At 31.3% G+C, this 13,768-nt stretch overlaps 2 protein-coding genes across 3 annotated transcripts; one reads left to right on the forward strand and one right to left on the reverse strand.

Annotated features, from left to right (window-relative positions):
- The first annotated feature begins 3,967 nt into the window (after positions 1-3,967).
- Positions 3,968-5,037, forward strand: LOC117931391 (60S ribosomal protein L18a-like protein). 2 transcript variants are annotated; one of them, XM_034852368.1, is made up of 4 exons: positions 3,968-4,052; positions 4,147-4,309; positions 4,399-4,516; positions 4,647-5,037. In XM_034852368.1, the coding sequence occupies exons 1-4, from the start codon at positions 4,031-4,033 to the stop codon at positions 4,701-4,703; spliced, it is 360 nt and encodes a 119-aa protein (XP_034708259.1). In that variant the 5' UTR covers positions 3,968-4,030; the 3' UTR covers positions 4,704-5,037. The 2 variants fall into 2 exon arrangements, with proteins under 2 accessions (XP_034708259.1, XP_034708258.1); XM_034852367.1 differs by lacking the exon at positions 3,968-4,052 and having other exon boundaries at positions 4,067-4,309.
- Positions 5,038-5,085: 48 nt separating this feature from the next.
- On the reverse strand, positions 5,086-13,195 carry LOC117931392 (c-Myc-binding protein homolog). The gene is made up of 5 exons (XM_034852369.1): positions 13,040-13,195; positions 10,822-10,894; positions 10,660-10,708; positions 10,174-10,297; positions 5,086-5,402 (listed from the first exon to the last, which is right to left on the reverse strand). The coding sequence occupies exons 1-5, from the start codon at positions 13,040-13,042 to the stop codon at positions 5,322-5,324; spliced, it is 330 nt and encodes a 109-aa protein (XP_034708260.1). The 5' UTR covers positions 13,043-13,195; the 3' UTR covers positions 5,086-5,321.
- Between the last annotated feature and the right edge of the window lie 573 nt (positions 13,196-13,768).

A 13,768-nucleotide genomic window follows, 5' to 3' on the forward strand; every position in this document is an offset into this window, starting at 1 on the left:
TATGTATATGTGTATGGCTAATCATTAATTATATTTTTTTTCTATTTTTTTAATTAATAGATTATGAATCAAGCAAATCATGATTAGTTATATTTAATAACAAGTTAAGCGTGCTCACTCAATTAATACTAACTCATCTACAAAAGCTAATCCAAAATAATTATTTTATTTCTCTTATGCATAGAATTAGAATCTTCTAAATTTTTTTCTTTGGACAATCAAACTACAAATCAATTAAGATTGAATACAATTCATTAATAAATCTATTAATTTTCAACAAAAAAAAAAATGATAAGAAAAGAAGGTTGTGAGAAGATGTAATTTTTGTAAATAAGGAGATGTAAATTACTGTGAAAAAAAAAAAAGTTAGTGGAAAAGTTACTGGTGGATGCTTATGAGAAGAAATATTTCATTTAAAGAAAAAGAAACTTATGGAAAACTAGATAAAAAGCATGAAAGAAAGATTTTTGACTTCGGAGAATTTCCATAAATAAAGAAAAAACAAAAAGTTGTCCACTCAAATAATTCAATGAATTTCAAAAGTTTCAATCTAGTGTATTTCGATAAGTTTCAATCATATGGATTTTTTTTATAAATAAAGTCATGAAGTTCATTGCAAGGTAAAGACGATTAGAGCAAGATAGAAGCACTCAAGTGAGAGTTAGAAGAGCACTCCCAACAACCTTCTTAGTTTTTTTTTTGTGATCTCTCCCTTTTCAAAAATCTTTCATTTGTTATCAACAAGTTTGTTTCAAGATTTAAACTTTTTGTAATCAAGACATTATTTCAATACAAATTTTATTTCTGATTCAATTATTGTGTTTATTTTATTAACAAGAAAACCGATTTCGAGTCCAATGAGACTTACTAGATTATTTGTAAATGTGTCTAATAAATTTTAAAAATAATTTTAAACTAAAAAATTTAGTAAGTTGATACCATAAATAATATACATACCAAACCTAATAAAAAAAATTCTCTAAACAAATAGATTCAAAATTAAAACGGATAGATTCAAAATAAAGTGAGACAAAGCTTTAGATTCTTTAATAAGTTTAGTAATTTTTAAAAATTTAAGGGGATTGAATCAAAACAAAACTAAAATATTATATCCGCAATTAGATTGTAAAGCCTAGATGTAATTAAAAAAAAAAATTGTTTATTCATGTATTAAAAGAAATCAACTTTGATAATTTTTAAATTAATGTTAAATAAAATATTATTAATCATTATTATTGTTAAACCAAAAATTTCAATTATGGCCTTTATTATGATGATAATATTATATTTTAGAGTAACATCTAAAATTGCATTATTTATAATATTAGTATTCATATTATAATAAAAAAAACTATTTATTTTTAATTTATAATAATTTTAAATTTATTTTTTATTTTTAATAATAAGTTAATTGAATTTACTTGGCATTAGTATAAAGTGAATTTTAATTTTTTTTTTACAAAATTAAAATAGAAAAGTTATTTTTAAAAACAACTAAAATTTATTTATGAGTTTATATATATATATATATAGAGTGTTTTTAGAAAAACAACTTATCAAAACACACTTGTTTTTAGAAAATAACAAAAGAAAAGAATTGGAATTAGTTTTTACTTTTTATTTTTTTGACTTGAAAATAATTTTTAGAGACACGTGTAAGATAATATGGCAAAAAACAAAGTCCTAAAAAGCGAGTGAATCTAACATAAGGATAGTTTTGTTTAGTATTAATAAGGATGACAAAAACAAAATGTGTCCAAGAGAATTCACTCTATAGCCACTATTCCTAGATGCACATGCCGAATATTTTATTTTAAACTTGAATTAATTTAATTGAATTGATTACGTTTGACATTGATTTTAAAAAGCGTTAGAAATATTAAAAATACTTCATAAAATTACTGTCAACGCATTCTAAAACCTATTCGGATTAATTTGTAAAAGCTCTTATCTACAACTTAAAATATATTTATTTATTGGTTAAAATGTTTTAATATGTAGCACTTTTATTAGAAATATTTCCATTAAAAGTGCTTTTAAGTATACTTAGTGTATATTTGGAAGTGATTTTAGAAAATATTTATAGCATTTCTAACACTTGAATGATAAAAAATTTAAAGTATTAAAAATATTAAAAGCGCTTCCTGGAATCACTATCAAATAAGTTCTTAAGACTTCCAATATTTTTTACACCTAAAAATTTTATCATTCAAGTATTAGAAACGTTTTTTAGAATCACTATCAAACACACTCTTACTTGAAATGCATGTAATGGTGTTTTTACTTGAAGTGTTCTTAGTGAAAATGATTTATCTTCAAGTGTTTTAAAAACATTGAGTGATTTTTTAACATTACAAGTAATTTTAAATTTTTTTAAAAGTATTTTATAAATTTTATCAAACACCTATTTTATTTTTTCAAAAATGTTTTTTATACTTAAAGTGCTTCCTAATATCACAGCAAAATGGACTCTTAATACTTGGATAGAAACAAAAAGAATGTTTTGACAATGTTATTGATATTATATTTTACAATAAATAAATAATTTTTAAAACAATCACTTATGAAGTGATTGTAATTCAAGTGATTTTTCATATGTTTAAATGCGAATTTGAAAAATTTGCCCAAACATTTCATTTTTATAGGAAACACCTTCTAAGTATAAAAAAATATTGCCAATTCTCTCCAAATTACTCCCAAACAAACTTTAAAGCTTGTTTAAAGCGATTATTGATTTTGTAGTGGGATAGCATTTACATCGTAAACATTTTATTTGATATTTGGTTAATGTTTAGATATAAATGAAAAAAATTGAAAGTATTTTTGGCAATAAAATATTAATTACTTATATGATGTTGAAAAATTATTTCTAATATATATATTTTTTAAAAAACACTTGATAAGTGATTTTTCTAAAAATATTTATAAAATAAAACACTATCAAACGTATGTACAACATTGCAACCCATACAAGTCCTTATCAAATAGACATTAGCCATTAAGCTTGGCCAAGATGCCCCTAAAATGATTGGTACAAGGTTGAGTGTGAGTGGACGAAGGACTATTTCTACTTCATTAAAATATTTTCATGCCCTTAGATACCAAAGAGGTTAAAGAATTATTTGGTAAAATTGTTTCCCATTGTTTATGATATAAAACAATTTTCTACATGTGTTAACATACTTTTAATGGAAAATGATTTTTTCAAAATTTATTTTGAAATAGGTTGTTTTATAAAATAAATTTGAAGTATTTTTAATATTTTTTATAAATGTTATGAATGACGATTAAAAACTTCTTGAAAAATAAGTTAAGAAAACAATTTTTCATAAAACAAAATTCCATTGTTGAAAACAATTAAAAATTTGTTTTTAAGAACTATTCTCAAAAACCAGTTTTTAAAAACTATTTTGAAAAATATTATGAAACAAATCTTTAAATTCTTACGAAGAGAAGGTGAACTATGTTATACAACTCTTACTTCATAACCTTAGCTTAGAAAACAAAGTCAAATTGGATTTGATTGAAAACTAGACTTATAGCTTAAATTGGATCAAGTTAAATGTTTCATACTTCACTTATATTGAAGTCGGGTTTGTATTTCATGGAGGATTTTTTGTCAAAAAAAAAAGGAAAAACTTGATCCAACTTAAATTGAGATGGAGCCTTAATTTTGACTTTTTTCCTTTTTTTTTTTTATTTACCTTTTTCCAATATCATTGATTTACCTAGCTTATTGCAGATATATATGATATTGTACTATACTTAAAAAAAAAAGAATATTAAAAAATAATAAATCATTGAAGGTGTCACTTTCATGAGAAAATCCAGTGAAAAAGAGCCAAACAAAGTGACAGTTGTTTCGGTTAAAAAGAGGCAGCCTTTCAAATTTCAAACAAGGCATCTTCTCCCTGGCAGTTTATATTCATTTCTCTTCATCAGTCCTTAAAAACATCGACAATATTGTCAATGATCCATTGAAACAGAAATAAAATCATTCAATTCCCACAAACCAAAATCTCAGTTCTAAATGCTTCTGTTAATGGAACAAGGTTACAAGTTCTTTCATGTTGGGTTTCTGCAAATCAACAAAGCTTATCAATTATCATGAATACAATTTTTACATTCCCATGTTGGGATTTGTAGGTGGAGATCAACAACACGATAAAGAGGAGGAGGTAGTGGTGGTGGTGCAACTCCATGCAGAGAGAGGGGCTTTCTCACTGCTAGACCCCGTGACGGGAGGACTCTCCGGTGGCCTCTATGACAAGCCGCTGCTGTGCTTCGGTTGCGGGATCGGATGGTTTTCGTGAGTTTCAGATTCTTTCAACTTTCATTCTATGTCTGCCCTCTTGTTCTTCAATGGTTTGTGTGGTTGGAAAATTTTCTGTTTTGCAGATTCCTCATGGGGTTTGTGTTTCCTCCACTGTGGTACTATGCCACAGTTCTCTATTTTGGAAATTATTATCATAAAGATCCAAGGGAGCGACCAGGCCTTGCAGCATCTGCAATTGCAGTAAGTAGAGAAAGTAGAGAAATGATTCCAATTGTAGGGCTGTTTGGGAATCCAGAAAATTTTAGTACCCTAATTCATATTCTATGAATAGTGATCCTGGATTTTCTCTCCTCAAAAAATTGTCTTGCAGGCCTTGATTTGTTCAGTTGCTGTCATAATTTCCCTGCTGGCTATGTTCTTGTCTTAGCAGTTTCTCTACCAAAGGAAATTTCAGGAAATACGGTCATTAAGATATGTAAACTATTTCCCTTTGTTTTCCCTTACACAGAAATTCAACTTCAACCATGAATTGACTGAACATTAGATGACTCCCTGAAAACATGGAGTGTGTAAGTTTCCTGTAATCTTGTGAAAAATTCTAGACATGCCTCTATGACAATAAAACATAATAATTTTCCATAATGTTTTAGCTTTCATACTCCACATTAATATACCTGATAGTGTTTTCATTTACTCAGAAGGAAGAGTAGAAACAGAGCCACCGCTCAAGAAACAGAATCAAATTTGTAATTTTAGGTGGGGTGGGTGTTCATGATTATGACTGATCAATATGCAAACCAATGGAATTCTGAAGAAAGAAGTAAAGCATGCTTTGATGAAAAACAATCATCGTGCAAGGATAAAAATACACCCACAAAAAAAAAAAAAAAAAAAAAATCATATTTGGTATATCGATTTCCTACTTGAATTTCTTGGTGCAGACTATCAATACAACACTCAACCAATCACAATGCTTCATTGTTCAACCAGAAATGAAGGTTTCATCTAGTATCACTCCATAAGTTTAAGGCTTTGTCTCCACTTTTCATAGTCCATCCTTTGGCGCCTCCTCATCAATGGTTTCCTTGGATGATGTTGTGGTAGATGAGTTTTTAATTTCCTCAAACTGCAATGCAACAAAGAAAAGGTGACTTCTCAAATAGGTTAAGAGAAGAAAAAGATAAGAGGGAAGGCAAAAACCTGTGTTTGTCATTAACAGACAATTATCTTAATGGAGGAGAAAACTAATGGAATTATTCTACATACTTGCACTCTTTATGGATACAGTTAATATGAGGCATCTTCCTGACTTTAGAAGTAGGGAAGTGGCATTGATTTTATTATATAGTATAGATAAAAAATTTAAAATCCACTTTTATCTTAGATGCAAGCTAAGTTTGATTATGAAGGAAGACTGAGCCATGGAGAAAAGAGAAAATTTAGGAATCTTTTAATAACCATTTCAACCTAAAATAGTTTTGAAAGTATATTTTTGCAAGCAAGGAAAGGTTTTTTTTGCATGGACAATGTAGACAAAGATGGAAGATGGCAGATAGTTGACATGGAGCTAAGGGGACCGAATGGTTTCTCCTTTCTACTTCATGTGGCAAGTTCAAAACTGATATCCCTTTGTCCAGTAACAAAAATAGCTGTGAATCCTCTTGAAAGGATGATTGAGAAAATTATGACCAACCAATAATTGAAAATTATACCATTTGTGAAGAAAATTTTCAATACTTTCAGAATCTTGAAAGATTGCTGGGTTTAGCCCCATTTACCACCACACAGCACACTACTCCAATCAGATTTCATTTCCCCAGATTTCCACGACACCACCTCATTGCAAAGGCAATTTCTATTCAAAACTTCCATGAACATTCGTCAAAGAATTTTATTTCTCAAATGGAACTTTCATGGAAAATTTCTTATTTTCATATAATTGGTTGAGATGGAATGGTTTATTTAATTCTGGAGGGTGATATGGCTTGTCATGGTTGGAAATTTTAGTTGGCAGTTGTGTCTCAAGGTCAGGGCTTCTAGTGAAGAGCTCAGTGCAGGGTTTAGGTGTCTCCTAGATGCACATAGTAAAGGTGTCTTGTCATTAGAGGGTTGCACTTGATGCTGTTTGTTGGGGTGCAACAATACTGCTCTTAATCCTGAGGAAGGGTCACCCAAATGATGGCTCTTATAACAGGCCACTGGGGTAGTGTAGTGTAATGTTGAATGCCATAAAAGATTTGATCTACCCTCACTAAACATCAATTGGTTTTTAGATGAGATGGTCAAAGCCTGATTGAACAAGTGGTATCAGAGCTAAGGATCATGGGTTCAAGTCATGAGAACTTCATGTTGGGGGAGGGATTGTTGGGGTGAAACAATGCTGCTCTTAAGCCCAGGGATGGGTCACCCAAATGATGGCTCTTAGAATAGGCTCATGGGGTGTGATGTCAAATACCATAAAAAGGTTTGACTTACTTTCATTAAACATCAATTGGTTTTCAGATGAAATGGTCAAAGCCTGATCCAACACTGTTATTTTGAAAAAGGTAAAGGTTTAGCACAGACAAAATGTCATTGGAGGTTTGTGATGAGGATAAAGGTGTTTGGTTAGGATGGGTGTTACTGAAAGCTGAAGCAAAGGGGGTTTCGGGGAAGAATGATTGGATTTTCAAAGATCCACCTTTGTTCTTGTATCCTGGGTTTCATCAGCAGGGTGTTTTAGGAAGGAAGCATTCATAGATCAGATATATAGTCTTCCTGCTATTTATGACATGATGGTTGCTTGAAGCAACGAGGCCAAACCATTACAGGTAGATGAGAATTTTATTGAACGGGGTTGAGAAAGGGTTTGCAATATTTGACAAATGGCTTTGTGATGAATGTCTTGAAATGCTGATTTGCACAGTATCAGTTCTAGAATTTTTTGGAAGTTTTTCAGCAGTGATTGGCAGTCAGGTTTGTTTGTGTTATGCCAAAATGAAATTGATGCTCATTGGGATTCATAAAATTCAGAGATTTCTTTGATCGACAATGAGCTTATGGTTGTAAATTTGGAATATGTTCCATTTAGATGGGGTGTGGGGAGTGTTATTTGAGTTTGTATAATAACATGATGTATGAGTATATTTTCTAATATGATGAAAATATGAGTGCATTGCCATTATTTATGGGGAGCTTTGCATGGTGAGATAATCAAGATCATTTGGCCTTGCCTAGATTGGTAAGGTTGCTTCTTTTCCCTTTGTTGAGTGGGAGGAATGCCACCCTAGGAGCACACGAGTATTTTTTCTAGACCCTTGTCTAACCATGTTGTAACAACCTACTCCCCCTTATGCAGATATTGTTTGTTTTGGGTCTAATTGGTCCTCACAACTTTAAAATGCATTCACATAATCAAGACCCCTATCGGATGTAGACTATCACAATCACCCCCATGCAAATAGGGCATCTTTGTCGTGTTCCACAAGATTACGTGGCCATATAGATAGATATCCCTTATAGGGTTGGATAGACAAAGACCCATATCAAGATTGGGAATTGACTCTAATATCATTTGTAACAATTCATTTCCTTTCATGCAAATATATTTTGTCATGAGCTTTATACCTTACGACTTTAAAACACATCTACATGGTTAGGAGAAGTCCATACATATATGGTACTAAAAACTATTTTCCTTATTCAATGTGGGATATCACACATGTTCACTTTTATCTTGACAATATTGGCTTGGATCAAATAAGTGGTTCTATTATGGTTGTAAACATGCGACTCCCTATAGTGTACTTGACTTCATCTTTAATAAGAAGCTTAAGACTCTAAAATAGGAGGTTCAAGAGGTGTGACAAGGAATTATTTGGAACGTTGTAGTCTCTAAGGCTAGGGGGATTAGGAGATTGGGAGCTTATCCTCGTGTGAGGAGGTTGGAGGTCGATGTGCAATTTTCCATTTTAGCAGGATAGGGAAACTAGTTGGTGCCAAAAGTCCAATATTTTGTAATGAGGAAGGTGACAAAAACATTAAATTTGTTAGGGCTCTTTGTATAATTCTTGTATATTGGAATGACAATCGATGATTAAAATATCAAAAATTATGGAAATATCGACAATTGGATTTTATGGGAATATTGGATGAAAATTTGGATAAAATATATAAGTGGAATGAAGTTGATAAAACCTTGTATAAATGTTAGGAAAAACTCTAATAAATGATAAAACAAACAATAATACATATATTAAAATTGTTTTGTTGAAGAAAATATTTATATATAATGATGATATGTTTATGTTTAAAAAAATGTTAATAATTTTATTTACACGTTCATATTTCTTTTGTATTTAACAATTCTATAAAATATATAAAGAAAGACTCATTAATGGTCTTATTATGATTTTTTTTTTCATATTTTTAACAATTTGTTGAATGAAATTTCAAAAACAAAATAATTAAAATTAATTTAATTAAAGCCAAATAAGGTATGTATATGATTATATTCATATATATTCTAAAGGGGCAGGATTGAGATGGAATACTTGCTCAAAATCCCAATCAAATTAGAAAAGAAACAGAAAATTTCTGATAAAACCTGAAAAAATGGGAAAAAAAAGTCAGTGATTCGATATTTCTGATTCATGTTTCATGTTGGGGTCCACCAACACAATATTTTGATGAAATAGTGCTGACTTTCAAGGACATTTTGATCTTTCATAACAATCACTATGTTAGACATTTTTTAAACTGTTATACCTCACTTTTGCCTCAAAAAGAAAAAGGAAAAAGGTAAAAATCATTTTGAAAAGATGGAATGGGTATGAAGGTTCAGTGTGGAGAATACCTAATTATTCTTGGCTATAAAATTTTTGTTTCTGATTAAAAGCAAAGTATGATCATTGCTTTTCCCATGAGTTGGAACATGATCAAAGAAGACATCATAAAAGTGTTTGAGGGATCCTATGATAGATGTCATTTTAAGAAAATTTTGACTACTGCATTTATTTCTCTCATTCCTAAAAGGGAGAGGCAGTTGAAGACAAATTTTTTTTTGTTCTACTAGCCCTGTGATTGTTCATAAAAGCATTTTTGAAGTGTTAAAAGAAAGATTTAAGGATGCATTAGAAAAGTTGATATCTCACAGCCAAAATGCATTTATTGAAGAAAGGAAAATCTAGGATGCTGCTTACTGATGGTAGTCGGCATGGATCCAAAACATTCAAAGAGTGGTAAAGAGACTTGATTGATGGAAAAGAATATCTGACCAATATATGGTCACAGTCAACCAAAACAAGCGAGCTGCCTAAGTATTCACTTTTCAGGACCAGAGAGCAATCACAATCAATGCATTGTCTATGTAAAAGGGGAAAATTTTTCCAGAGCAGTAACTAGAGCATTCATCAGACAATGACATCAATCCAAAATTTGAGATGAGGTAAGACAAATTTGTATTCTTCCATGGAGGTACTTATGGTTTTCCAGGCTGAGAACTCCCCTATCCATAAAGGCAAATGAGAAAAAAGAACCACGTAAGATATGAGATGGAGTTACTCTCTCACCCAGGTGAGAACAAGGAAATAAGTAAGATGTATGTGGTGTCTGTTGGTACCTTGTTTTTCTTTTTCTTTTTGTGGTGAAAGAGAGCAGTGTCTCTCTCCCTTCCTTACACACGCACTCGCTCTCTCAGATGAGAAGAAAGAACCAATAGGCTCACAACAAGAAATTTTTATTTTTTTACTATCAATTATGTTTGTGGGTTCAAACTTTTCATTAGACACATCATCCAAGTGTGATGGAACTTGTTAAAAGAATCAGAATATATAAATTAGCAGTTAGACAATGTGGCAGTCATTAATTGCAATATATGTTAGCTAAAATGCTGGCATAATAAGTGATTAAAGTCATGCCTGTCTGCAGGTCTCTTGGTGCGCTGCCAAGAGCTCATTATACTTTATTTGCAGATCTAACATTTCAGCTTGTAGCTTTTCATATTCAGACACAGTTGGACCACCTAACTTCTGTTGGACAAACCTGCAAGACAAAATATATAAGAAGTTAGGTTATGACATTTGATCAATATTACATATTTACATGTGTGAGTATGATTGTTTAAATGTATTTACATATATTACTACAGATCATATCTCCAAGCCATTACAATCCCCTACTCAGCTGAGACATGGTATGAATTTTCCAAGCTTGTTTTTCAATGGTCTTTGCTAAACTGGATTATTTACCTTTCACCAGTTGCCGATTCCTTTTTTTATTAATATGGTAAATATGATAGTATAGATTTTAATCCTTAATGGAAATCCAAAAGCTGGCAATAAATAATTTGAAATTGTTTCAGTTTTTCAAGAACACAATGCCCAGAACCACAGTGATGAACTTACTCAACAGCAGAGGAGGGTTTGTCATTCTGCTCATATAGTGCAACAAGGACTGCACAACAAACACACCCAAAAAAAGCCCACATTATGAGACAGGAAATTCATAAATAGGTTGCCAACTGCATTTTAGTAATTCATAATCCAGAAAGTTAAATACAGCAGAACCTTTGGTTAGAGCATCAAGAACTCCACTAGATTCTAAATATTTCCTAAAAGCTTCCTTCTTCGCCTCTTTTTCCTGCACAAATAAGGAAAATGTAGAAAGTTATGACTTAATATAGGGAATGGAGGAACGAAAAGAGACTATATCAGCATATGAGATAAATTCATTCTGCATAGAGTTGATCAGATGACAAATTGAAGCAGAAGAAATTCTAGCATGTTTGAGGAATGGAATCAATTTTCATGTTGGAGGAATCAAATTTCGGTTTGGAATGTTGGTAGTACAATTTGAGCCAACGCCTCAAGTTTCAGCGGGACGAACTTATATTGATTGAGGTTCTTTTTTTTTTTGATAGGTATTATATTGATTGAGGTTCTTAACATCTTCATCCTATTTTTAAGCATAAAGACGATAACAATAACAACAATAATAGCAGCAGCAACAGCATCAGCAATAACTGAAAATCAGTTTTTAATTAATCAAGGTATCTACCCTTTACATTCAACATATGCTAGAGTTCACGCTTCTTCCAAGCTCCTTTTTTTTTTAAAGGAAAACAAAATCAGAAAGAAACTTGCCCACATCAAATGATATATAATATCACAATGATTGTGATGCTGCTAGCTATTTCATCAAAAAGGTTGTTTAAGTGGGTGAGCGGCTGGTCTGTCCAGCCCATTTCCAAGAAAGTGGAATCCCAAACTGAAGTCGATTACCTCATTTCAGAATACGTATAGCCATTAGCAAAATACCTACAATCTTATCTTGCAAGTACAGTAGCTATCTTGTTTTACCATTTCCAGAAATTATTTCCCAAACACCAAAAGAAGCCTAAAAGGAAGTCCCATGTTTAGAGTCCACAGCAGTTCTACCATGTCAGCGAAGAAGATAGAGGGAATTAAAAACAGCTTTAAATTAAATAACCCTGAAATGATAATAAAATTTCATCTTATCTTGTTTGTTTTGGAAGGATATGCATCCTTCTTTGTACTTATTAGTTCATTTAAATTAACTTTGTTGTTTCCGACAAAAAATATGCATAAGACAAAAACCTTAGAATTGAATGCACTTCTGTTTTTTCAAGAAGACTAAACATCTACCCCTATTTTTTTTGATAGGTAAATGAAGATTGTATTAAATTTAAAAAAAAGCATACACGACGTATACAACATCAAGACCCCACAGAGCAACTCTGGCCAAGCTCGCCTAATACCACAGATTACTGACCAAAAAGACCCCACAGAGCTAAGGGCCCCCAATCTGAAGGGATCAAACTAAAAGAGGTACCAGTGAACTACTTAAAGAAGTGAGGCCCATAGACTACGACAGACAGAGTTATTAGCTGTCACACAAAGTGATAAAAAGTAAGCATGAGTTGTTTGTGTGTACATGTGTAAATGTAATGTGTTTCTGTAGCATAACGCCCCTTTTTTTTTATCAGAATTCTGTAGCACAACTATCTCAATAGCAAATCCAAGAAGCTCCCACTTAGCATGCATAATCTTGAGTTAATTTAATCAATTGGAATGCAAGCAATCTTATCGTATTTTATTTTGCTGTTTTAGTCTAGAACTTCTTATTATGAATTCTCTTGAAAATGGGTACAACACCAGTAGAATTTAAATAGACCTAATAAAAGAAAATGAAGACTAATTTAGTCTTACTTCTAAAAAGAAAGAAAATAATTCTAATATAATAACTAAATAAATAAGAGATGTAACAACTAAATAAATAAATATATAGTAACTAAATATATCAATAACTTCTAACAATCCAAACAGAATGTAAATTATAGGATGATATTTCATCTTTAACATAGCTGATTTTCATTAGCCTTTTCTACTTCACCTATTTTACTGAACTAAGATATCAAAATTGTGACATGCCCACTATGATTCCATGAATCTGCTACTCGTAATGTGGATGAACAACCTGAAGCTGAAAAAATAAACATGGTTCCATATGTACCCAATTCCAAACAAATAAAAAAAAGAGCATAAAGTATATGAAAATCTACAGCTGACGCAAAACAACTAAGTCAATTCGTGCAATGCCCAATGAAACATTACATAACCTGAGTAGATTAAATAAAAGAAAACAATAGAGGAAAGTGAAAAATGGATAAACAAACAAAAAAAAACTGAAAAGACAGAGACACAAAGACAGGGAATATGGGTTTGAATCTGAAGAGAAGAAAAGTGATTTGAGGGAAAATATTACCATTTTCTTTCTTGTTGTGAATTTTCAGTGCAGGTGGGAAATCTAATTCAGGTGAGGTGAGAGGAGATGGAAATTATAAGTGCGTGTGGCTTGAATTGGAGTCTAGGGCGATAGATAGAGCAAGAGAGGAATGTACCAAACTCAGCTTCTCCAGAAGACAGCGAAAATGCTACGGACATACAGACAGATGAAAGATATTTTTGTCCGATTGCTGCATCCTGGCCTGGGCCGGTTCAGCCCAAGCCCGACCCAACTCAACCCTCTTTCAGCCCAAAATGGGAAAAATTATGCTCTACATACCCTATTTGGCATTGGGCTGGGTTTTTTGGGAGCGTGGCTAATAACAATAATTTGAGAAAAGCATACACATGTTAGGCGGGTTCAATTTTATTTTTTATTTTTTATTTTATTATATATATATATATATATATATATACATATTTTAAATCCAAATATGGTTTAAGGAAAATTATTTGGTGTTTGAATATAACCCAAAAGAATCACTTCACGAGTGGCAAAAATTTACTTCAATTGATTCTTTAATTTTTTTTTTTAGATGAGTGTTTTGGGTAATGTTTAATCCAACTAGAATTGATCCTTCTTCTTTCTTCGTTCTATTAGGAAAAACGGAAATTTCATCAGAAGAGCAAAAACAAAAAACAAGCTCTACAATAAATAAAAATAAAAAAAGACGATTTTTTAAGAGCCACTTATCAAATAATTATGGAA

The sequence above is a fragment of the Vitis riparia genome, chromosome 14 (assembly GCF_004353265.1).
Source record: "Vitis riparia cultivar Riparia Gloire de Montpellier isolate 1030 chromosome 14, EGFV_Vit.rip_1.0, whole genome shotgun sequence".
Classification (NCBI taxonomy): Eukaryota; Viridiplantae; Streptophyta; class Magnoliopsida; order Vitales; family Vitaceae; genus Vitis; species Vitis riparia.

Bases quoted from the DNA above. Each gene is read 5' to 3' on its own strand.
- LOC117931391 (XM_034852367.1), top strand. From the start codon at position 4,068: ATGTTGGGTTTCTGCAAATCAACAAAGCTTATCAATTATCATGAATAC. The intron at 4,310-4,398 runs GTGAGTTTCAGA...TCTGTTTTGCAG, and splicing joins TGCGGGATCGGATGGTTTTC to ATTCCTCATGGGGTTTGTGT. The intron at 4,517-4,646 runs GTAAGTAGAGAA...ATTGTCTTGCAG, and splicing joins TTGCAGCATCTGCAATTGCA to GCCTTGATTTGTTCAGTTGC.
- LOC117931392 (XM_034852369.1), bottom strand. The intron at 10,709-10,821 runs GTTCTGCTGTAT...TTTGTTGTGCAG, and splicing joins TCTTGATGCTCTAACCAAAG to TCCTTGTTGCACTATATGAG. The intron at 10,298-10,659 runs GTAAGTTCATCA...TTTGTCTTGCAG, and splicing joins AAACCCTCCTCTGCTGTTGA to GTTTGTCCAACAGAAGTTAG.